Here is a 26,418-nt window from a genome sequence, read left to right as displayed (position 1 = left end):
GGTCCGATAAACGAGAGGGTCTTTGATTGCGTAAATTTGTCTTGAAGGCCTACAGACAAAACAGAATCGTCGCCTTCAAAGCTATGAAAGATGTACTCGTATGGAAGTTCAGTGTCTAGATCTAGACAACCCTCAGACGTCAGTCCGGCCGTCAGTCCGGCCGGCCATTAATGATATTTAGCACGCCAGCATCATAAAGAGAGATCGATGGCCTCAGGAGACGGACACCGATACGTTTCACAAGGCAGCACCAGGTGTGGACAGAAGTCTGAACACCGAGGTTTACCCGGCTACTGGAGGCTTTCCCACCACTAAAACAATTAAATATTCTTCTTAATTGTCCACACCACACAATAAATACACCTCACACGCCTCCGCGTAATCCTCCCCCTAATTAATCATAAAAGCTACTACGCGTCATAAGACTAAATTCTTTAAGACTATAGACTTTCAAGCTTCGGATCGATTAATTAAAGATATCTATTATAATAAAAATATTAAGTCTAACATAGGCTATATATAACTATAAAGACGAAAACTATAAGAATTCTCTAGTACTAGATATTCTAGAAAGTATCGCTTTAGACGTACTTCGAAGATTATAATTAAAACTCTTAAGAAAATAATCACTCTAGCCGAGAATTCTATACGCCGAGAGCTATTTCTTATTTAATTAAAATATTTTAAAATCGATATAAGCGAACGAATACTTTTTTAAGCTTAAATTAATAACTCTTAGCTATATAAATATACTTAGATTAAGATAATTAGCGAGTTAAATTTAAAAGAGCGTCGAGAATATAATATATAATATCTCGGGTAAATAGTAGATAATCTTTAGCAATACGTAATATTTATAAATAAGACTTATTATTCTCGTAATATAATCTCTTAAAATCGTATATTACGTAAACGAGATACTCGCTATAACGTTAAAAATCTTTAAAAACTACTAAATCTCGAATTATACTTAATTTACGTCTCGAGAAGTATCTTCTAGTATTATAAAGAGATTACTATCTATTATAATAAGAATAACTCTCTCGCTATAAAGATTTCGAAGTCTTATAAATCTATAAGACGTTTTAAATATAAAATTACTTTAGAATACGAGTAACGTATTAAAGACTAAAAAGAATCGCTATTATATACTCTCGAGATTAAAGAATTTAATAACTTAATAACTTAAGAATACTACGTTAATAAGCTTCTACTAGACTATATCGAAAAAATATATTATTTATATATATAATTTAGTCGAGATATCTTAATAGAGAATAGTAATAGAAGTTATAATAAGAAATTTAAATTAATCGAACGAGCTAATTAATTACGTAAGATTAATTAAATTAAAATACTTAAGTATTCGATCTAATTATATAACTTAAATTCGAAAGAGAATATTTAAAATATATATAAAATTAGAGTTTATCGCCGAGGATATCGAAATAAGACGAAGTTATTATAGATTATTTTCGAGAAATTTAAGAAGATTTTTTATATACGAAGTTCGAGTTCGTATCGCTAAAATATCTTAGCGATATCGACAGCTAGTAGAAACAGGTGGTAGACGTATTAAACCGACATTATGGTGATGTAATGAAGGAATATGTATATTAGATTCTCAGTTTTCTTTAAATGCGTGCAGTAGCCGGGTAAACCTCGATGTTTAGACTTCTGTTCACATCTGATGCAGCATGGTCTACAGCATAAGCCTGCACATGCCAAGACACATGCGCCAAAATCTCGGGTAACGCCTGAAATTCTGGTGCTCCCAGGAAGTACTTTTAGGAGCCAGTTCGGTAACCACATATTTTGAAAATAACCTCTACTTATTTTTTACTAAATAACGCCACCTCTTAGCAAATGAAAATATGGCTTAAAAATGACACTAATTTATATTTAAAATATATAAAATATCTATACGGTTCCGTTTGATAACCCTATTTTTAAGGCTGAGTTAGAAACGTCGTAAAAAATTGAGAAAATTATCTTCTTCATTAGTAACTATTAAATTTCTATTATTTTACGTTATTATAACGGAGATATCTGCTACTATTACTATATAGACTTTAACTATTATTTATACTTCTATTACCCTCGTTATTACTATTAATATCTCTACTAATATTCTTACTAATATTTCTACTAATATCTCTATTAATAGAGTTAGAATTAGAGTAATCTTAATATCTATATATATATTAATTATAAATATTTATTATTTTAGCGTACTTAGTCTTATTTTACTAAAAAATAAGACTTAAAACTTATTTTTAGATATTTTAAAAATATATTCTAAAAATATAATAATCGAATGATATTCTATATATATATGACGCTAAGTTAAAAATAAGTAGAGGTTATTTTCAAAATATGTAATTATCGAACTAGCTCTTAGTTCTACGAAGTAGAGAGATTTCTTATTATAAAGTCGAAAGTACTCTAGAGTTAGAGCTAGAACTAGCGCTAATAGAACTTTTAATACGATTATCTATATCTCGATATCTACTTATATCTAAGATATTCTTTATATGAGAGCGTACTTTATAATGCTAGAATTCGTATTAGAAAATCTAAGTGTGTTCTAAGAATTCATTTATTTCTTACGTTGTATTCTTTTATTAATTACGAAAAGTTACTCTCGAGGATATTAGAAGTTATTATCCTCGAATTTACCCGGCTACTACTAGCTTTCTCACACACACATATACTATAAATACTTCTAAATAGTTTATTATAGAGTATAATATACTCTTATATACGTCTACTTATAGATCTCGTTATTAGAAAGCTACTACTCATAAGAAAGTTAAATTCTATAAAGCTATTAATATTCGAAAGAATAGCGAAAAAAATAATAAAAGATATATGTATAGAAAAGGATATTGTATATAATACGAGTAAATATTAAGTGAAAATGAGATAGCATTTAGACTCTCCTCGATACTAGACGATATAAAAAATAGCGTTTTAGACGTTCTTCTAAGATTAATTAATCTATATACGATATCTTACGCGACGTTAATAATTCTATATATAATTAAAAGTCTAAATATTAGCTTTAATATTATACTATTCTAATCGCCTTTTATACGCTATAATAATACGCTTTTAAGTATATTTAGAATACTTAGATATATAAGTAACGACTAGTTAAAAAAGTCTCGAAGTCGAATATAAAGAAAAAGCTAGAATATGAGTATAAACATAATCGAGAGTATTATACGATAGACGATTTCTAATATTTTATTATATAAACGAACGAAAAGTATTAAAATATTAAATTTATATAGTAAGGCCGTATATTTCGAGACGCTAATATCGCTAAGAACTTTAAAAATATATAGTCTATATTCTTAAAGTAAGATACTTTAATTTATATATCCGCGGACGTCTTATAATATTATAAAGGCAAGCTACGATTCTATTATAACGAGCTCGATCGATCTCGAATTATAATCGAAAAACTCTTAAAATTACGTCGTCATTTAAAGAATAATAATAAAGAAGAATATTAAAAGCGTATTCGTTAGTAGAAAGCGAATTTTTTCTATAGTTTTAATATTTAGTTAATTGAAAATAGTATAATAATAGAGTATTATATTAAATATTAGCTTTTAAACTATTATTAGAGTATAAATTAATTATAAATTAGATATAATTATAATATTCTATAGAAAGACGATAATTTAAGTTATAAAATAATTCGAAGTAAGAAGAATATTAAGATTAATATGAAAAATATCGCTATATAGCTAAAATTCGATAATTAAATTAAGACTTTAGAATATCTTATATAATTATCTAATCTTAATCTAATTAAAATTATTTAGAATCTTCTAAATAAATAGATTTATTAATAATAATAAAATAATTAATATAAATATCGTATAATAATTTAGAAGAAATAAGATCGAATCGAACTTAGTGAAATTTAAATTCGAATTATTTATCTATAAATCTAAAAAGTAAATTTTCATACGATTTTCGCGGGTTCGTATTATAAGTATAATTTAGCACGATTTAATCTATTAAGTAGACTTTATTTATATTTAATTCTTTTTATTAATTCTATTAGTTTAGTAACTTTAAAAATTTTTTAATAACTTTAAAAATTTTACGTAATATACTTTAATATACTCTAAGTACTATTCTATATATATATAATATTAATATATATTATCATCAATATACGTATTATTATACGCTATATTAGAGTATTATCTACGTAACTAATTTTATTAAATTATCTAATTTCGTAGTCAAATTTAAGTTAGCGTTAATACTTATCGTCGTAAAATCTTATCATCGCAACGTCGATTATTAGAACTTTTCTTTTTTTATACGTATTACTATTAAACTAGTAGAACTAATAGAAAAGATTAAGATAATTACTGAACCGACGGAATTTAGAGCGAATTCTAATCAGATTTACTAATCCGACAGATTTTGTAATTTCCGCGACAAACGCGCGATCAGCAATTTCAAATTTTGTAGGAACTTTTCAGATTTGCAGATGCTAAAATATCTTAGCGATATAGAATACTACGAGAGAGTAATTATACTAAGCTTATTAAGTCTAAGCTATAATAGAAATATATATATTTAAAAGATAGAAATATATATATTTAATAGAAAGTTAATAGTAGTCGAGTAAATCTCGAGAGTAATAACTTCTAATATCCTCGTACTCGATAGCTCTAATTAAAAAAAAATTATAAATTTAATTTATAGATCTTTACTCGTAATATAATAATATAATAGTATATATATTATATTAAATAAGAGCTTTTTTATCTATTAACGTAATAATAGCGAAATCGCTTTATAAGTTAATAAAACTATTAATCGAGATAACTCTATACGAGTAATACTTATCTTATATTATAAATCTACGAGTAAAGATCTATGAATTAAATTTATAAAATTATAATTATTCTTTTTAATTAGAGCTATCGAGTAAATTTAATAAATAAACTTTTAATAGACGATATTTAAATTTCTTATCTTTAAATATCTATAAGACTAAATTTAATAATTCTTTTTTTATCTAAAAGTCTATATTTTATTCTATAATGTTAAAAAAAAATTAAAAATTTTAATAGAAAATAAAAAAGTTATTTTAAAATTAAATAATATATATCTAATTAAGACTATTCGACTATCGAGCGAACTTTAATAAGCGATATTTAAATTTCTTACGCTTTAATAATTATAAGACTAAATTTAGAAATTCTTTTTTTATCTAAAAGTTTATATTTCGTTCTATAATTTAAAAAAAAAATCTTAAAATTTTAATAGAAAATAAAAAAGTTATTCTATATTAATAACGTATATCTATTTTTTTAATAAGAGAGCTCGAAAGAACTAGCGAGCTAACTTAGTCGATCTAATTAAAGAGCGTAGCGAACTCGAATTTATAATTAACTATATATATAAATTTAAGATTTTTAAGCTTAACTCTATCTTATTCTTTTATATATACTAATATTATTTATTTTCTCTACTCTATTAATCGCTAACTTTTTATAGATATACGAGTAAAGATTTATAAATTAAATTTATAATTTTTTTTTAATTAGACTATCGAGTAAATAGATAAGCGATCTTCGATAAGCGAACTTTAATAAGCGATATTTAAATTTCTTACGCTTTAATAATTATAAGATTAAATTTAAATATTCTTTATTTATCTAAAAGTCTATATTTTATTCTATAATTAAAAAAAAGTCTTAAAAATTTAATAAAAAATAAAAAAGTCATTTTATATATTAATAATATATATTATAAGAGCGTAGTTTACTAACGATTAGCTAGCGGATATAGGCTATAAAAGACGTAGTATTATTATAGAATTTAATAGTATATTTAATAGTAGAACTAATCTCTAAGAAATATTAAAACTTCGAGATATATAAAGTAGATCTATATTCGCTAAGCCTCTAGATATATAGAATATATTATTAAAATTAGATTCTAAAAGAGACTTTAACGTAGAATATATAATATTAGCGTTTTAATATAAGTAGCGTTAAGATTTATAATATATTAAATCTAATAATTATCTTTTCTTCTAGATCTTAATTTCTAGACGCCTAAGTAAAAATAGAATATTTATTAAAAAACCTTTAAATTCTAATAAGGAAATAAGAGAAAAGAGTTAATTTATTAAGATTATAATATTATTTTAATAACGCGATAGAATTAATTCTTACGCGTTATAGACGCGTTATTAATATATTATATAATAATATTAATACTATCTTTAAAAATAATATCGCTTTTATAATATTAATTAATAATAATTTATAATAAGTTAATACGCTTAATATTAATATTTCTATAGCGCTAGTTAATAGCCTTTATAGCGAATAATATTAGATTTAGAAATTTATAATAAAATCTTAAAAATCTAATAAGTAAAAGAAGGGAGAAGAGTTTTTCTATAGATAACGTTATTTTTATAATATATTATATTTATAACGAAGTAATATAGTAATAATCTTTATTTATAGAAATTCGAAGAAAGTAATCGATAGAGCGACGCGTCCGCGATAACGCCTTCGATTATTAATTAATAATAATAGAAATAATAACGATAGTTAGACGACGCGATCTTATAGATAATAGCAAAATATTATCGTATCGCTATTATTTATATTACTAAATATTACCCGCTAGTATTAGCGCTATAATAAAGAATATAAAAATCTCTTTTAAATTATTTATTTTTATTCTTTATAACTTCTAATATCTCTCTTATAAGTATTTATTCTAGCGCTATAATATTAATATTAATACTAATATAAATATAATATATCTTATTATATTAATAATCTACTTCTCTTTATTATAAATATCTTATTATTATTAATCGCGTTAATATCTAGATTAATAATTTTATAATACTCTTTTTTAATAATAATAATAACTTTAATAATAAGTATATAATCGTTTTATAGACGTAACTACTAACCCTTAACTATTCCCGCTACTATCGCTTTATATATATAATTACTAATAAGTTCTAATATCTAATTTATTATATAGAACTTACTTTTATTAAGATAATAATTTATATATTTAAAATAAGTCTTTTCTTTATAATAATTATAAGATTAAAAAGCGCGATATTAATTACTATATTAAAATTCTCTTATATCTTTAAATATAAATAAGAAAATTAATATAATATTATCGCCGCGTTAAATAATTTTAAAAGCTATCTTATTAATAAACTAAGCTCGATAAAAAGATTACTTAATAATATAAGTTATAGAAATATATAATAATAATAATTTTAATCGTTTTTATTATAATTATAAATCTTTAAGACTAGCTTATAGCGATATATAAATATATAAAAAAATTAAAAAAAATAAATAAGTTATTAAAGAAGAAGCTTAAGAGCCTTTATCGATATATAATAAATATTAATAAATATTAACTCGAAGATTATACTTTAATTATCTTTTTATTAAAAAACTAAATTAATAAATTTAATTCGGTTTTTAACGTTAAAATAGCGGAGAATATTTAAATAATAATCTTTTTTTAATAATAGCGCTAGCGTAAAGTTTTTAAATAGTTCTTTAATAATTACTCTAAGTAAAAATATATCTATATTAATAGTATATACTCTAATATAATAAATCTTCTTTATAATAGAGTTTAATAGATAATTAAATAATATAATTATTTTATTAATTTATATTTTAATAATAGTAAGTATAGAGAAGTACGCGTATAGTATAAATATTATCTAGAAATATATCTAATCTAATTAATAATTATATCTTATTTTATCGCCTTTACTTACTCGCTATTAATTTATATAATTAATTAAACTCTTTAATAATAAGAGACTTATTATTTATTACTTAATACTTTCGCTTACTATTTATCTACTTATAAATTTAAATTAGCTTATTAATATTAATAAGTTCGTTATTTAATAATTATTAATTATACTCTTTATTTTAATTAGTCTATTTAACTTTATATTAAATATCTTTTTTATATTTAATCTTATTAATAATTTCTTTAATCTTTTAAAGCTTATTATTATTAATAAGATTAAAGACTTATATAAAGGCTTTCGCTATATTATTATAATCGCGAAAATAATAAGACTTAAATAATAATATATAAAAGATATTATAGATTTTATATATCGAGAATAGAAGTAGATAATATATCTATATCTCTATCTTATTTATAATTTAAAATAATTTTATAAATTTATAAGATAACTTCTTACTTAAGCGTTTCTACTTTAAATTCTTAATCGCTAATATTATTAAATTATCTATTTTATAGTTTTAAAATTAATATATTTTATTATAATACTTAAATTAAACTATAACCGCGCTATAAAAATACTCTATTATCTTATTTCTTAATATTTATAACTTCTTTATTCTATTATTTATAGCGAATATCTTCTTCTTAATAAAGTTATTCTTAATCTCTTAACGAATTTTAGAATAATATTTATATATTAGAAAGAATAATATTATTTTAATAAAGGAATATTAACTATTTATATAAGCGAACTCTATTATTAATAATTATTTTATCTAAATATTTTACTTATCGTTAGCGAATATATATAAGAAGTATTTTAGTATTTAATTTTATCGCTTAATTTATCTATCGATTTATAAGTAAAAGATAATATTTAAATATTATTTAATTTTAAAATAAAAGTAAATAGCGAATTAGAAGCTATTAATAAATATAGAGCCTTTATTATTAATAATATTATTTAATATATTATAGCGATATATTATTTTAAAATAAAATACTTTCGCTAGCTAAGCGATATCGATTATAATAGATATAGAAATATATCTTATTATTTTTATAAATTAATCTATTATAACTAGAATAGTATTATAGATAATATTCTTATACTTATTCGCTAATAAGCCGATAATAAAGTTTATAGAAATTTTCTTTTATAGCTTAATAGCGATAAGAAGCGAGCTTAATTCGCTATATAGACGATATCGCGAAGCTTTAATTTATTAATAAATATTATATATCTTAATATAGTCGATAATTTACTTTAGACTTTTATTTTAATAATATTTACGAGTAAGTAGTTTATACGTCTTCGTAGTATTAAAGTATTCTAATAATAAATTATTATAATATTTATTAATAAGCTTTTTTTTTAAAATCTTATTTCTAGAAATATAAAGGCGATTATTATATTTTAATAGTTTTTTAAAATTTAAGATTTATATTTAACTATATATATAACGCTTAATTATTAATTTATTAATATTAATTCGAAAAGAGTTTACTTAATTATTATAAATTTATAAATCTTAAATTAATATTTTTATTAGTCTTTAGAATACGTTATAAGTAATCTCTTATATAATCTTAAACTCTCTTTTAGAAATAATTATTTAAATATTAATAATACGAAATATAAGCGCTATCGCTATTATAATCTTTTTATTTCTTTATAATTACTCGCCGCTAGTTTAAAGTATAAATTTATTTTATAATATTAATAAAAGTTTAATATTTAATAACGAAATTTTTTTATAATTAAAGCGCCGCGATAATAAGTTAATAGAATTTAATTTATCTATTTAATAAAAAATCTTAAAGTTATAAATAGCTAATTTTAGCGCTTAACGAGTTTATCTAGAATTTAATTTCTTCTACTTTATAAAGCCTTTAAAATTATTATAATTCGTTAAAATCTTAATATAAAATATATTATCTTTTAGATAGTAATATTATTATTTTATAAATACTATAATAGCGAGTAACTCTTAATTATAGATCTTATAGTTTTACTTTATAGAAATTATTTTTCTAGATTAGAATACTATTAGTTACTAGTAGTTATTTTTATTTAATTATAAAAATATAATTCTTATATCGAAGTTAAAAGCGTTAATTTTAAGATATAGCTTTAAATTTAAATCGTAGTAATATAGAAATAGCGTAATTATAAAAGTATTTTAAAGCTATTAAAACGTTAACTCCGCGTTATCTATTTACTCTAATAATCTAGATTTCTTATTATTCTTATTTTCTTTAAGTAAGTTAGTAAGTAATATTATTATATTAAAATAGCTATAGATAAATCGCTAATAGAAATTAATAAAGTCTAAAAAGACTTATATATTTTAATAACTTTTTAATTTTAACTACTTCTTAATAATAGCGATATATTTTTAATTTATTATAATATTTTCGATAAATATAATAAACTTTAGAAACTTAACCCGCTTAATATAGAATTAATACTTTTTTAAATTAGCGTATAGTTAAAACTAATATAAACGCTTAAGTACTTATTTAATATATCGTTAATACTTCGCTAAATTAATATTATAAATTAGAATATTATCTAAATATATTATATACGTTATATTTACTAGATCTATAAGAGCTCTATTAATATATATTTAAAAAGTTATTAATATATTAGCGAGTTTAAAAGGTATAATTAAATATTTAAAGTAGCTATAGCGATTATAAAACGCTATTTTTCACTTATTATCTTCTTTAATTTAAATTTAATAATAGATATTCTTAAGATTTAGCTTCGTAAAGACTTTAACGTTATATAAATAATTTAGAGTCTTAATAATTAGAGATAGCGAGTATCGATTTTTAATAATTATTATATTTAGATCTCGATAATTAATATAAAGATAAAGTCTTTTATTCTTTTTAGAAATAAAAAAAATTAATATTTTAATTAAGAAAGTTAAATAATAAATCTAATTTTTCTAAAGAAAGTTCTTTAGATAATATCGTAGCTTTATTAATTCTATTTAAGATAGATTATATAAAAAGCTATATAGTAATTTCTTATCGCTCTCGATCTTAATAATATAATTCTTCTACTTAAGCGTAGATAAGACTTTTATCTTTTTATTAGAAAAAATATTATTAAACTCTAATAACTTTTAATAATATAAATTTATTTTAATAAGTTTAATTATCTTTTTTACTATAATAGATTACTATAATATTTTATTTATAATATATATATAACTATAAATAGATTACGAATTTAAATTATAAATTATAAATTTATTTATAATAAAAGAAATTAATAGAGATAAGTTTAAAGATTTTTTTTTTTTTTTAAACTCTCTCTAGAATATATTTATATATACTTATATTTAACTTAATACTAGAGAAATAAGATAAATTATAACGTTAAAATTTTAAATTTTCAAGATCTAATTAATTAACCTTAAATTTATAATTATTGAATATTTTATAATTTTAATCTTGAGCATTAAGAAAGCAAGCTTTCTAATTAGTATACAAATTTCATTTTAGAGACTGCAAAATCAGGGCATCTTGATAATGCAGAGTGCCAGAAATCTTGCAATTAGACCCCATGGATCATTTCCTTCTACGCTTGGTAGATTATTCGCCAACTGCATTCATCTCCTCACCATTGCACGAGCACGCGTACGCTCTTCCTTGTCGATCTTCCACTCGACGCCCTCCTCTTCTGCGCCTGCCGTGGATACAGCTTGCAGCTCCTCCCACTCATCGTTCTCCATGTTCATAACAAGGCAGATCTGTGTACACCTTGCAAAGGCGTCCCGTAATCCATATCGACCACCACTGACAACTATACTGACGATACTTGCAATGTCTCGCTCTAGTCGTACCGCTCCAAGATCATCGAGACGTCCATAGTAGCTCCAGATTCGCTTCTCCAGCACTTCACCAAGATATGAGATGACCGTTGCCAGAAGCCTTTCGTAATTTCGTTCCGTAAGTAATCTCATCACAGGCTTTGTCAAGATCTCCCAGCCCCTTTGAAAGTGGTGTTGTACTACGTTGTCGGACGGACTTCCGTTTCCATCATCGATCTCTGCATCTCGATGCATCTCCTCGAGCTCCTCCTGGCTTATTCGGTAGTCAACATCGCGGAACGCATCAGCGAGAATCGGGCGAAGACGGGGCTTCATTACATTCTTGAAAACCACAAATATTCCGTCGCTGATCAGCTCTGACGTCTTGCCTTCAAAGCTATTCTGCAAGGATTTCAGCGCATTGCCTACCATCATAGCATCATGATCCAGAGGAAATAGAGCCGTCAGCGATCTGGATGAGACACTTCCGCCACCGTTTGCCGAGGCTGCAGCGGGTACTGTCTCAACACGAGATTGGACTATTCGCTTCACATAGTCTGTAGCAACATCCAGGTTGTTGATGAGGACTAAAAACGATATGATCGTTTGCTCCCCAGGTGGGGCACCTTGGACCGTGATTTTTGGGTAACTCTCGTCTCGCATCTTTCTTTGAATCATACCAATGAAGTCGGAGCCAAGCACTCTCGCTAGAGTAGGGATGACGCTCGATATCACGTCTTTTTGGGATGTTGCAAGAGACCTCTCAACGACTTGGTTGACAATGTACATCACATCATCGACAGCTGAAGTGATGTAAGGTGGATTGGAGGGTAGAGATTGCTTGAAATTTAGAGAGAGATCTGACGGCTGCTCATCTAATTGGAATGCTTTCTCAACTGATCTCCGGAAGAAGAAAGTTGTCATGACATTAAAAGGCGTAGCTAGTCTATCGGCGACCTTTCTGTTCAAGCTCGAATTGGCTAGTAATGGTGGCACCAACAAATCCTGATTAACACCCTCAGGTTCTGAGGAAGATTCCTGTTCACGTCAGTGCCTGTTTCGGTCTCCGTGAAACATCATCTGTCTACCTTGCACTTAGCGGCTACGAAACTAGAGTAAAGTGACCATCGCCCTAGCATTATGGCGATTTCGCTTAGGACGCCATCAACCTCCTTCATATCCACCCCTTCGTCTTCACGGGCCTGTGACTCTGCCACTGAGCCTCTGATGGCAGGAGACCCAGCACGAGGGGTGCCACTTCTCGCTGGCTGCGCCGGGAGAAAGCTTTGCACCAGAAACGTAAATGCGTAAGATCTGATGTCGGTGAGCTTGCGGTCCACATTTCGTTCATCGCTCCAAGTATCTAGAACAATGCCACCTTGGACATCGGCCTCCAGCTGTAAGCGCTCGATGACCTTCACCATTCGTCCGGCACCATAGTGGCGCTCCACGAGTCCCCCATGGTGCTCCACGATCTGTGCAATATGCTCAAACAATTTTGTCAAGACATTGGCATAGAAGAAGCCTTCCCGTCGCTGATTTCCTTCCGTGCCGGCGTTCAGATTGGCACGTGCACGGGATGCAACTCCTTGACAGACATAACGACCATAGACATCAAGGCCAACCTCGGGTTTTCCGATGAGAGGGAACAACTTAAAGAAGCGAGTGACTTTGGCCCCGTTGCCTTCTTGCGCGGCTTTCTCAAACTCGCGGAGGAAAAGGCCACGCAGTGATTCTGCAGCATGGTCCAAGGTCACATTGGGTGGGTCCGGGACTTCGGCAGTGGGCACGATCTCTTCGGCGAAAGACCCGTTCACAATCTCTTTTGGAATCTTGGAGGCACGATTGAGATACCCAGCAGCTGTTTCCCAATCTTGAGGAGCTCCCATGGACCCAGTCACCCCCAAGACACATGCCTTGAGCTCAGCGACTTGTTCTACAACATTCAGAGTACTCCGCACCCGGGCTTGCTCAAGGTCGAGTCGCTTTACGGCACCGGAAATACGCGTCGCAGTAGAGGCAGCACCGGACAAAATGCCGTTACTGATTGATCTCGTCGCCACTGCCTGAGATCCAATCTGGGCACGCAGAAGGTCCAAGCGACCAAGTTCGCGTGAGAGATCTTTTTGGAAAGTTATGAGATTATTGAGACGAGCTGTCACGGAAGCCTCCTGCTCGCTCAGATGAGAAAGGCTTTCCCTAATCTCAGCGATCGACTTCCCTTGATAAACATCTACGCTTGATGATATGACATCCTTGTCATGATCATCTTGCAATTGACCTGGGAGACGATGTCTAGAAAGCCCGTTCGTGTTCCGCATCTTAGCAACAGCGAGACGCACAACCTTCGGTCTCTCCTAAGAGGAAAAGATTTGCGGTTATGAATACCATCCTTCGTTGGATGAACTGTTCGTAGGACTATTGTGATATACTAGCAGAAATAGTAAGGTATGCAGAAGAAGCTTCTCCGTAGGAAATCAAAATTACAGTACGATCAGCCCTACGGAGGTCTGCACCAAAAGTCCTCCACCCTGCCACCTGCCAAGCAAAGGGCCCAGATGTCGGATATCGCCCCACCTCAAGGGTTGCCTGGACAATGCCCTTAGAATTGTGTCGGAATTGCACCTGACCTCAGCCTACTCTGGGGCTCAAGGACCCCATAGAGCCTACAAAGATCCCTAAATGTTCAACGTATGCGCTCCCGAAAAGCTAGTTCTAGGGTTCCCACTGCAGGGTCGCCTTCCGAAGTTAGGGTTAGAGCTATCACTAGCGCGGGTGCAGAACTTTTGGTGCAGACCTCCGTACTCTAGAATACTCGTATTAGCGACGCGTAATGAAATCAAAGTGCTAGGCAAAATGACGTCTTCCGCATTGATTCGGAACACTGAGTACTCTAAGATACAATGCAACTTGAAATACTCCACCACTAGCCGGGTCATCAATTAGTAGAAGTATCGACGGTTAAAACAAATTTATCATATATCTGCCTTTTACTGCACCGCAAATATAGGTCGTCGGAGAAGAGAAAGGCATTCAAAGCCTGGCCAAGGCCGACAACGTCCATTCGGGATGGGACAAGAGCAGTCTTCCCCCATTAATGACAGCACGCCACCCCAAACTCTCAAAGAGAGGTCGGTGGACTCGGTTGCCACGTACATCAGAGAAGGACATGCCAAGAAGATAGTGGTCATGGTGAGTTTTCGGGGAGGGATTTTCTTGACAAGAGTGAAGGGGATATAGAGCTGTTGAATTCGGGTCTAACAAAATGTCACGTCGATTTGACAGGCTGGGGCTGGCATCAGCACATCTGCCGGTATCCCAGATTTTCGATCCCCAGATACCGGCCTCTACGCCAATCTCGCGCGACTCGATTTGCCCTATCCGGAGGCTGTCTTTGACATATCATTTTTCAGAAACAACCCACTACCCTTTTACACGCTCGCCCACGAAATGTATCCCGGCAAATACAGGCCAACCGTCTCACATTCCTTTGTCCGGTTGCTTTCGGATAAAGGCCTCTTGCTGAAACTGTTCACCCAGAATATCGACTGCCTTGACCGGGAAGCCGGTGTGCCAGAAGACAAAATCGTAGAAGCTCATGGCAGCTTCGCTCATAACCACTGCATAGAATGCAAATCGTCCTTCTCAGACGATATCATGAGGCAGGCAGTGAGCAAACGTGATATTCCTCATTGTCTTACACCTCAGTGTAATGGTCTGGTCAAGCCCGATATCGTATTTTTCGGTGAGCAGTTGCCAGAAGAATTCCATCGGAACCGGTCGCTTCCCAGCTGTGCTGATCTGTGCATTGTCATTGGGACTAGTTTGACAGTGCTGCCTTTTGCTAGCTTGCCAGGCTTTTGTTCGGAAGGTGTGCCAAGAGTCCTCATCAATCTCGAGCGCGTTGGTGGGCTAGGCTCTCGGCCAGACGATGTCCTTCTCCTTGGCGATTGTGACGCTGGAGTGCGGAGACTTGCAGCAGCCTTAGGCTGGGAGAAGGATCTCGAGGCGCTCTGGGAGGGCACGAATCAGGAGAAGCCAACCACTGGTGGGGATCACAGAGTAGCACAACGGGATAATGATGAATTGCTCGACGATCAAATCACTAATCTAACGCGAGAGGTTGACCAATCTTTGAAGATCTCCGACGATCATACAGCACGACTCCGACAACAATTAGCGCTAATCGAAGAGGAAAGCAAGCCGTCAAATGAGGCTTTCCCCCTTCTTGAAAAGCCTATCACGAGAGACAACTCAGAGGCCGAAGCGCTAACAGCGACTGGCAAGCGACAGACCTCAGAGGAAAGTTCACAATTCTCCAGCGCGGCCAAGCGGGATGTTTCGTCGACCACCGCTCCCAATGGGCTTGAGAAACCTCCCCTATAGAGTTATGAGATTTCTCAATCCATATTTGTACAGAATTCAATTCGGTCTGATTTCCCGTGGATGTCCTCAGTTGATGTAAAGTCGAGGAGATCTGAATTGCTTTGACAAATTGTAAATGTGTTCGCTCCTTCTCTGCAGAGTTGATCAGGTCCAATTCAGCGTCGTGTTGCACTTTCTTCTTTTTGAATGCCTCTGTCGCCCGATCCTTCCCACTCGTATTCAAGCGTCCTGATAACAATCATAGTCCACATAACTTTTCCCACAGCCTCTAGTCAGCATTTCATAGCTTCCGAACATTCTCTTTCAAGTGCATTGTTATGCTGAGTTCTCACAACTCGACGTCAAAGTAATCAATAAAGAACGCCGGCATGAAAGGGGATACCAAAAGAAAATGGCACTGGAGCTCCAGAAGCCTTATTGCTTCCAGTCAGCCCAAAAAGGTTCTTGTTGTCGATCAGTCGATGCTCGATAAACACGACGGCGCTGCCGATCGATTCGCTATCAACGAGACATCTTTGGATGGATGTAGCATGGAAGACGGCGACGAGCGATCGGGAATGGCAGAGAGGATGCGACGCCATGGCTCGAGGTTCCTTTCCATCGTAGGCTTACAGAGGAGCAGTGGTATGTGCTCTTCTCTGGTTGAGCTTCTAAGATACCCACTAAACGCGGTCAGACATGCGGAATACCAAGCACTCGTCACTTCACCCAAGTGAGCGAGAGGTTGCCCTGACTATCGTCAAGAATGCTGCAACTTCCTCGACCTCGACGGCAGCTCGTAGCCAAAACCTTAGTCCTCTTGGCCTGTCGGAGTCACCTTCTGGCAAGAGAATTCCTGCTCCTATGCTGCCAGACCAGTCACAGACTCGGCTCTTGCCCTTGATTGAGACTGAAATAGCCCAAGCGAGTGTTGCTGACGAACCTTGGGCATCGAACAAGCCGGCTCAGTCTTATCTGGTCCCGGATGACACCCACATCAAGCGTAAAGAGCCAGGGCTCCGGAAAAGTAAATCTAATTCAGGCTTTGCTCACCAGCTCTCTCATAAGCTGTCTGCCACTTTTGGAAACCCTACAATAATCCACCGCCCGAACCTTCGCACGAGGCCAAGCCTCCTCTCAATGCATGAAGACCTTCCTCAAGAACCTGGTGCTCAAAGTGACCAGGAGCTTAGCCCTCAGGTGAGCACTGCGCCTTCGAGTTACAACTATAGTGGCAGTGTATCCGTAGGTGATCCATCTACCGGCAAGACCTCCCTTGAGTCAAACGTCGCCTCTTTGCGTTCTACCAAAGCTCCGGACGGCAACGAAGGACCTAGTGATACAGCAAATCTCGCCACTGCAGAGAAAATCGCACATGAAAAGCCACTGACCCCAATTCAAGAAGCACCGCCAGTCATTAATCCCACTGTGGTCACCGTAGAGACAACAGCGAATGCCAAGATCTTCTTCGAGACTCATTTCAATTCATTGTTAGCAGGTCATACGAGTCCGCGCTCGATGAGACGAAATGATCTCGAATTTCGTCTAGAATCTCAGTCAGTGTCCGAAGAGCAACGCCAACAAGAGCGTTCCGCATGGGCAGCCCATGAGAGTGAGCATCTTCGGCAGACTCGTGTATTGAAAAGCAAAACCAATGAGGTAAGCAAAGGCTCGGGTTCGGGCGTTGCTGTTGCCGGCTACGAAGTGGTCAGAATCCTTGGGAAAGGCAGTTTTGGGGTTGTTAGACTTGTGCGTGAGAAAATTGACACAGTTTCGGCCCCTCAACCGGTGCCAGCTATGACCAATTGGAGACAATCGCCACGCGAAGAATTGAATAACTTAAGGGCCACTGCCATAGAAGCCTTGAAATCCACTCTAGACGGTCCGAGAAGTTCTCATCGATGGGGTTCCAGGACGCCGCGAAAAGAAGTTTACGCAATGAAGGTTATTCGTAAATCTGATATGCTCCGGAACTGTCAAGAGGGTCATTTGCGTGCCGAGCGGGATTTCCTTGTTGCTTCTGAGAAGTCTAGATGGGTTGTGCCCCTCGTTTCCAGCTTCCAAGACAGCACCAACCTCTACTTGGTAATGGAATACATGGTCGGGGGTGACTTCTTGGGCCTACTGTTTCGCAAGGATATCTTGAAAGAAAGGCACGCAAGATGGTACATAGCAGAAATGATTCTCTGCGTTGAAGAAGCTCACCGACTCCGATGGATTCATCGAGATGTCAAACCGGACAACTTCTTGATATCCGCATCTGGTCACCTAAAAATATCGGATTTTGGCCTTGCGTTCGACGGTCATTGGGCACACGACCAACGTTACTTCAAGAATCATCGACAATCCTTGATGGAGAAACTAGGCATCGAGGTCAAGGGTGACTCTCAAGACAAAGAAGAAGATGCTCTGAAAGAAGTCAAGACCAATTTGGCTGATATTCTCACGGGCCGGGGAGCACGGCACGAAAAGCCACAGGTCGATGGCCCAAGCGAGCACGAATCAATACTGCAGTGGAGGAATCGCCATGGCAAGCGGAGATTGGCCGGAAGCGTAGTTGGGACGAGTCAGTACATGGCCCCGGAGGTAATCCGTGGCGACCCATATGATGGGCGTTGTGATTGGTGGAGCATTGGTATCATACTTTACGAGGTTAGTCAGATATCGGAGGTCATGGGTAAAGTTCGCGCTGAAACCAGCAAAAGTGTCTGTACGGCTTCACACCTTTTGTCTGCGAAAAAAGAGAAGACACCAAGGCCAAGATATTAGTACGGATAGTGACCTACTTTGCGAAGAATGGTACTGACTGCTGCAGGACAACGCGAAAACATTAATATTTCCTGACGAGCGAGAGGTGGATAGAAAAGAGAAGGTGTCTTTTGATGCCATGGAGCTCATCAACAGCCTCTTACAGGAAAAGGAGCATCGACTTTGCTCGAAGAAGTATCGGCTCAATGATTACCAGCATTCGAAACGCACTCCAGGTCAACTGATAGCAAGACGTGCAGATCCACATGCGCAAGACTATCAAGGTAACTATGTCTATCCAGACGATGCGGCTGATATCAAAGCCCATTCTTTCTTTCGTCGTATCTCCTGGGATCGACTACACTTGACAAGACCCCCTTTCGTTCCCGACGTAAGTGGCCGCGACGATACCAAATATTTTGATGAAGAAGAGCCGATCAGCGATGTCGATGATGCGGCTAGTCAATCTGACCCGCGTGACGCCTCGGATGAGGAAATGCGTGATGCTGTTCTCGGCACAGCTCGTATGACACAGGTTGATGGCGCACAAGGTCAGGACAATTTTCTCCCGAACCCTGCTTACCCTGCTCGCGCTGGGAAAGACCAGGCTGGCGCTAGAAAGGACGAAGCAGGCAAAGTAAAAGAAAAGAAAAGGGCGCGAGATCGGGTCCTCAGGGACAAAGATTTGGGCAGAAAAGTCCTCGAAATTCGGAAGAAGGGAGCTTTCCTTGGTTACACGTACCGCAGGCCCAGGCTTGTCTCATTCGAGGAAGAGCGTGGACGGCAGCGTGGTGCAAGGAGCATGATACCTAGCTTTGACTGATCCGCTGCTTGAGCTGCTTGAACTCGGTGGCGTGGGATATTTTTCTACCCTTTGACCCCTTCCTTTATTTGTCAACTGGTCGAGCAAGGCCGGGCTCAATTCAGAGATTGGGATTGGCGGCGACCGAAACCCCGCGTATTCCTACATCAACGAGAGTATGGCTATATTGCAACTGGAAGTCTCCAGCTGAGTGTTAGTAGGGCAAATGAATCGTGCAAGCAATATCTTTGACAAATCGCCCTGTGTGAGCGTGTGAGATGTCTGCGATCTTGCACGATAAATCATGTTTCCATTGTGGGCTGCTTGGAAAGCCCGGGCTTGCCCAGATCCACACGGTTGTCTTGCTATTTTCAACGTCTACGCAATGCAACACAGGGCCATGCCATGTGAAGGCCCGCTCTCGAGGCAAAACACGAGGCGCCTTGAGATGCAAGCACGTTAGTCACTGGCTCCTCCATTATCGACCCAACATGGCTTTCACAAGTCGGGGGTGCCAATGGTGAACGCGGAACTGCCAAATCCTTCGTCTTGCTTCATCGTACCATTGAGCATGGGACAAAGCCTGAGTCCGATAATAACCCAGTCAGCACAGTGTCACAGAAACTCGATAGAATGACGCAAACTAGCAACAAGCATGGAGGACAACGAGCAGTTTAAAGGAGCATCATAAAGAAGTCGGGAATGGTACTTTTTGTTTGTTTTGATGTGGCCAACTTGACCACAATTTGCGCACTTGCGTTGCGTGCCAGCACTTTTCACCGGTACGTTGGCCGGAGATGACGGCGAGCCTGGTTCATCAGCAGCTCCATCCAAATGGGCCACTTTCTGCTTGTCACGAGCAATACGACGCTCTTTATTGCGTTGTAGTCGTGCCAGCTCTTTTTCCAGCCTGAATAGCAATCAGGATTTCAATTCGTGCGATCATGAACAAGGATGTACCTCTGTTGGTTACGCCGGTCCTGCTCAGCAATTCCGGTCGGTTTGATATCAGTGAGCCTGGTACAGTCAGCCTTGCAACTAATAGCAGTCAGGTAGCTCTTACCCTGTGGTCTCTGCCTCCTTTGCGTGTCTTCGCTTGAGGTACTGCCGTATCACTTTTGGTGCTCGTACAGTTTCGGTATGTGGTTCGACATTGCCGTATTCATCTTGAATGTGACGTGTGATCTTGAGAATCTTCCCTGCTTGGCTGCCGGTACTAGCCTGCGTAAATTGACTGGTAGTCTCGTCATCTCGACGCCGTAAAGTGGCAGGCGTCTGCGCTTCGGATCGTGGAGTCTCTGCACGGAAGGCACTATTCGAAGCCTCTTCGATCGGATTCTCGTCCATGTCGGATTCTGACTGATCGACTGCCGATGACAGACTTTGTTTTTGAGCTTCCCATATTTTCCGAATCGATTCTTCGTACGATCTTTGCTGATCTTGAACGTTGTAAGCGTGGCCACCAGACTCTTTCATTTGCCTCGCATTCATTTTCTCATTCGCGCTTGCTCCCACAGGCTTGAATCCTCCTTTCATAGAGGTCTTGATGAAGCTAAAAGCCTCACCACGGCGTGTCGGATCTCCTTCTCCATGCAATGTCAACATAGCTTTACCCTGCGTAGCATGCAGAAAATTCCGCGACGTGTACCAAGGCGCAAGTTGTTGCTCAATACTTTGGCCTTCTTTGGACTCGTCACCCTCAGACTCGTCGTCCTCTTTGTTGAAACCTGCGTCCTGTAGATGCTGCTGACCCACCTGCATTGACTCGAGTAGACACACGTCTTCCGGCTTCACCATTGTCCTAATCGTTTCTTCGTCAGGAATTGCTTCCCCAGACCGCATTTGCCATTCCTTGTGCTCTTTGTTGAATTGCATAAACTCTTTCATCTTCTGCCGATTTTGCATATCGCTGGTATCGGCGAAATGACTCGTAACTTCGCCTACGCTAATCCTGTTGTTCTTGCTCTTTCGGATCAGGCGGTAGGATATCATCTTCAGGCGGTTCTTGGAGGCTGTGGTGACTTTTCGCGAATGAGGACCCGGAACGTCTACCGACGGAAACTCCTGGCCGACTAGGTATAGGTTTTCGATGTTTCTCATGTACCAGGAGGAGCCGTCTGTTCCGGTTGTGTTTTTCACTACTAAGAAGTCGTTGTGTCTCGCTGTGTGCTTGAAGATTGGGGCTCTGTACATGCCATTGTGAAGCGTTGGGGTGATATGGCTGGGGTCGACATGACCAAAAATAGAGAAAGGGCTCTTGTCCTGGGGCAAAAGGACAGCTGTCTCGCCAACATCTAGCTTGGGCCTTGATGTGTCGTCCATAGTCTTTCTTCTGTAATAGTTGATGACGCGATTACCCATGCCAACGTTTGAGAGCATCGTTGGGTACTCCTCGGAATACTCTAACAGAAGCACATTCGAGTTGTCCGCCAAAGATAGAGCTTTGCTGTCAGGGAACAGCTTCTGCGTATCTTTTCCCTTCGTGTGCTTCTTTTTCGTGATTGCTGGTTTGCTGAAAGCGACCTGTTCGTTGCGGTTGACCTTCAAGCCTGGTCGATGGAAGGATCTTGCATCATGCTTGTCCAACTTTGTTTTGTACTTTGCAATGTTAGCTTTAGTAACAGGGTAGCAAATGATCAGGGTAGGTTCGAAATGCTTACGAATGGCCATTGCAGCCTTATGGCAGGTAGACTGTGCTCCACAGCCACATTGCCAAGCATGCTTCGAACCTTGCTTTGGTGATTCTCCTTGAGTAAGTCATATGCGTCATCGTTGGAGATGTTATATCTTTGGCTGAGACCTTTTGTGAATGCTCCACGCCCTGCTCTCTTGAGATCCGATCGCCCAAAGACGTTTCTAGATATGGCGTTGGGCTGGAGATGATCGATCAGGAGTCTCGAATCGTTAAGGTCTAGTGTGATAGTCTTTGCAATCTTTGAAGTAGCTTGCTCAGGATCCTGGAACGAGGGAAATGAGAATTGATGAGTGTGGATTATGTTTGCCTCTAAATGGTCTAGTTTCCGTCGCTATGTTTAAATGTGAGCATGTTTTCCCATTGAATACTGCCTCGTACTCACTTTTGCAGATGGGGATCCATGATCAGGATCATGATTCAGGTCTTCGTACTTATCGGGTTTGCCAGCTTTGTGGCTGCGAGACGAATCCTGTTCAGTTTCAAGGGATTCTGCCGCACTACGAGTATCCCAGTCCTCGCATATTACTTGCAAGTCTTCCCACGAAATCTCTCCAACCAGCTCGTGTTCGACGTCAGATTCCATGTCTACGTCTTCTCCATTGTCGTTGTCAACAACGATGTATTCTTGTATGGTCACGATTCCCGGGATACTGGTCTCCTCCATGTTAGGCTTGTTGGGCATCGATGAGACCTTGAAGCTTTTCTCCTGATCTAGGGCAAGCTCAAGATTGACTTTGGTGGGAGTGATTGGTTTCGGCGGTTTAGAAATGGACTTGCCAAGGTATCTTGCTCGTTTTGGTGGAAGCAAGTCCATGAACTTCGGTATTGTGTCACGCTCGAACTTGGGCCACAGTGATGCCAGTAGCTCCTCGCGATTTTCAGGGGGGGCCGGTAAGCCATCGGTATTCGCGGCGCCATTTCTGGACATAGCAAGCAGCTCTTGTTGGCGCTGTAGTTCCTTCGATGGCGGTGACTCTTTGGAGCTGAGAGTCGTTAGCCGCGAGACAGACTTCCCCTGAGCTTCTACTTGGCGTGATAAAGGGGACGCTGGAAGAGGCACAGGCTGAGCTTGAGGCGACGTGCTGTCGTCAAAGTCTGATAGGCCATCTTGATCATGCCCCGTTTGGGTCTGTCCCATACCTGTTTTGGTTTCCACCGGAGGTGATGAGTTTTCGCCAAAAAGGTCATCATCATAGGCATTGTCTTCAAGGCCGTTTCCGTTTCTTAATGCCGGAAAGTCGATATCTTGCGTGAACGCGTCCAGGCTTCTAGGAGAAGCACCAGTCTGACTCCCATGCCCTGTCCGAGACCTTCGCTCCCCTTCCGCATCCTCGTCATCCGCCAGATCATCATCACTGATGTCTTCATAGTTCTCAGCATCCTCCGCCTTTTCACCCGGTTCAAGCTCGCGGTTGAGGCCGAAAGTATCCTCTGTAGTCTGTGCATTGATGACCTGCTGGATCAAGATGTCATCATGATCATCGCCAGAATGCTGTTCCGTTGTCGCATGAGGCATGGCAGCTCTTCGCTCTTCACCCTCCGGCGAATGTAAGTGTAGTGAGGGCGCTTCAATAGGTCGCGCCTTCTTCGTGCCGAACGAATCACTTTTCGATCATGCCATACGAAAGATGATCAGATCCAGGTCAAAGATGCTGTCACAGGAAAGCTAAGGAAACAGGGACAGGTGTTGTTGAAAATTCTGCTCCGCACTCAAGGGTAAAGCCAGACACGGAGCGATGTCTGTACTATTACTTGTAAATACCCCGAGGCCGATGTGACTTTGGAATGCAGCTAAATGATGAGCTTATAATTAGCTTTTTAGCTCCGTCTCCACAATAACACTAGTCTCAGATTTGGCGAATGCCAATCACCACTTGAACTTAATTTCACATTCCATTCATTGGTGTAATAAGTGCATGCTGTTAAGATTGTGTATTTAAATTAATTGACGTCTTGATAGCTCGGTGTTGCTGTTCTCGACCTCAAATACTCTTCACCCGCACACTCGTGATCTGTTTACCCGCCAGGCGCACCAGCCCTCGCTCACCTCGTAATAGAGCCTCTAGTTATCAGCATCTTCCATATCCATTTGCATTTTGCATGCTCAGTGAAATGCGAAAGCACCGTAGTACGCGCAGACCGCCTATAGTTTAGTCAAAATTTGGACGGGCCAGATCGGTATGTGCGACCGACCTTACTAGCACCCTCCATACAGTAGTGCATCACAGTCGTCTTCCTCCCTTTACCTGATTTGTTCGCCAGTTGTCGAACGTCAGAAGTCCTCGGTAGGTATAGAACTACGTCTTCAGTCAATTGTTGGAAGGGATGTAAGACATCTGTCAAGGTGTAAGGCTGCATCTTTGCGAGGTCAAAGACTGTGTCCGATCTGTATCCTGGGCCTGCATTCATTAGCGACGCTTCGTGTCTTACTAATCGTAGCAAAGTTGACAGACCACCCCATGGAGGACTGGCAAAGAGGATGCTGTGTTGGCCTAATTCTGCGAGCTCGTTCCTCAGAATTTCGAAACAATCCCCTTCATACCAAGATATACTGTCTCGGACACCGTAGATCTCGGCGTTGTGCTTCGCACATGCCAGTGCTCTCGAATCCTTCTCAATGGCGTAAACTCTCTTCCATCTCTCAGACTGGGCGAATGCGATAACGTTGCCACCAACGCCTGCAAAGCAGTCGATCAATATTGCCTTGCTTGCAGAGGCAGCTCCGGCAATATGCTTTGCAATGGTGCTTAAAAGCTGTCAACGCGTTCAAATCATGACTTTGTTACTATAGCTTACCTTGCAACAGGCTCCGGGGTTACGCCAAACCAAGCATCTTCCGTCATCCATATACCCTCGTCGTATTTCGAGAAGATGCTAAATCGCTGATGGTAATATCTGTTTAAGATATTATCAGTAACGCTATGGTTGAAAAAGCAAGATTGCATAACACAAACTTCTGAATATCCCACGGCATCTCGGTCAAATCTGCGTAATGCTGACACCCTCTCGGTGGCGCCATTGCCTCACTGTCATCTTTCGTCTCGATATCCATACAACTTAACTCGGGACAGTCGCCCTCCCACAGTCCCCCGTCCATATTAATGCAGCCTCCCGCCCACGATCTATACATTAAGCTTTCGGCTCTATCTAAGTTAGATAAGAGGCTACGCTGACCCTATATATCTCACGATAAAAGACTTTAAGTTTAGATAATATTCTTTACTTTATTTATATCGAAATAATTCTTTATAGCGATAATATAATATATTAATATTAATTTCTAAAGAAGATTAAAACTTCGTTTAATAAGCGATATTATTATAGATATAATAGAAACGAGAAACGAAGAGATAGAAGATAGCGTCTTAATAGCGTCTTAGTAGAAAATTAGTATATATAAAAGAATAAGATAGAGCTGAACTAGAAAACCTTGAATTTATATATACAGCCAATCATCAATTTAGAGTTACTACGCTCTTTGATTAGATTAGCTAAGTCATCGCGGGTAAATAAATTAGCGTCCGCAACCATCAAAATCTCGCCCTTCCGCGCCTCCCATATTAAAAAAATAGATGTACGTTATTCACAATAGTAATAACTTTTTTATTTTCTATTGAAATTTTGAAATTTTTGTTTTAAATTTTGAAGCGCTATTTGCGCTTTCCGAATTTTTCGAAATCTTAAAAATTTGTCTTATAATTATTAAAGCGCAAGGAATTCAAATATCGCTTACTAAAGATCGCTTATCTATTTACTCGATAGCCCTAATTAAAAAAATAATTATAAATTTAATTCATAGGCCTTTACTCGTTAGTATATATAAAAGAATAAGATAGAGCTGAGCTAGAAAACCTTGAATTTGTATATACAGTACGCGGGTGATAAAAGTCGTTGCACACTAGCCCCAAATGGCGATTTGGGGCTAGTGTGCAACGACTTTTGTCACCCGCGTGACAGCCAATCATAAATTTAGGGTTACTACGCTCTTTGATTAGACCGGCTAAGTTACTGCGAGTAAACAAATTAGCGTCCGCAACCATCAAAATCTCTTACCCTACTTTTAACCCTTTAATAACTTTACTATTTTCTATTAAAATTTTGAGATTATTTTTTTAAATTATAGAGCGTAGATTGCGCTTTTGAACGCTTTAAGAATTTCGAAATTTGGTCTT

At 36.6% G+C, this 26,418-nt stretch overlaps 5 protein-coding genes across 5 annotated transcripts; 2 read left to right on the top strand and 3 right to left on the bottom strand.

The window, feature by feature from the left end:
• Positions 1-11,435: 11,435 nt before the first annotated feature.
• HO173_008740 (uncharacterized protein) lies at positions 11,436-13,957 on the bottom strand (the record flags this gene model as incomplete). Its single annotated transcript, XM_037310636.1, has 2 exons — positions 11,436-12,674; positions 12,725-13,957. 2 exons carry the CDS (start codon positions 13,955-13,957, stop codon positions 11,436-11,438), a joined length of 2,472 nt encoding a protein of 823 aa, XP_037162406.1.
• A 748-nt stretch (positions 13,958-14,705) lies between these two features.
• HO173_008739 (uncharacterized protein) lies at positions 14,706-16,022 on the top strand (the record flags this gene model as incomplete). The annotated part of the gene is made up of 2 exons (XM_037310635.1): positions 14,706-14,828; positions 14,922-16,022. The coding sequence occupies 2 exons, from the start codon at positions 14,706-14,708 to the stop codon at positions 16,020-16,022; spliced, it is 1,224 nt and encodes a 407-aa protein (XP_037162405.1).
• Positions 16,023-16,390: 368 nt separating this feature from the next.
• HO173_008738 (uncharacterized protein) lies at positions 16,391-19,572 on the top strand (the record flags this gene model as incomplete). The annotated part of the gene is made up of 4 exons (XM_037310634.1): positions 16,391-16,646; positions 16,699-18,653; positions 18,707-18,769; positions 18,817-19,572. The coding sequence occupies 4 exons, from the start codon at positions 16,391-16,393 to the stop codon at positions 19,570-19,572; spliced, it is 3,030 nt and encodes a 1,009-aa protein (XP_037162404.1).
• A 477-nt stretch (positions 19,573-20,049) lies between these two features.
• HO173_008737 (uncharacterized protein) lies at positions 20,050-23,762 on the bottom strand (the record flags this gene model as incomplete). Its single annotated transcript, XM_037310633.1, has 6 exons — positions 20,050-20,134; positions 20,261-20,461; positions 20,512-20,568; positions 20,615-22,149; positions 22,212-22,577; positions 22,629-23,762. 6 exons carry the CDS (start codon positions 23,760-23,762, stop codon positions 20,050-20,052), a joined length of 3,378 nt encoding a protein of 1,125 aa, XP_037162403.1.
• A 588-nt stretch (positions 23,763-24,350) lies between these two features.
• On the bottom strand, positions 24,351-25,343 carry HO173_008736 (uncharacterized protein; the record flags this gene model as incomplete). The annotated part of the gene is made up of 5 exons (XM_037310632.1): positions 24,351-24,389; positions 24,440-24,645; positions 24,700-24,992; positions 25,043-25,141; positions 25,201-25,343. The coding sequence occupies 5 exons, from the start codon at positions 25,341-25,343 to the stop codon at positions 24,351-24,353; spliced, it is 780 nt and encodes a 259-aa protein (XP_037162402.1).
• Between the last annotated feature and the right edge of the window lie 1,075 nt (positions 25,344-26,418).

Source organism: Letharia columbiana (genome assembly GCF_014066305.1).
Source record: "Letharia columbiana isolate WasteWater2 chromosome Unknown Sc0000034_s0, whole genome shotgun sequence".
NCBI lineage: Eukaryota > Fungi > Ascomycota > Lecanoromycetes > Lecanorales > Parmeliaceae > Letharia > Letharia columbiana.
The sequence above is the reverse complement of the archived record's forward strand: the minus strand, read 5'-3'. Positions and strand labels throughout refer to the sequence as shown.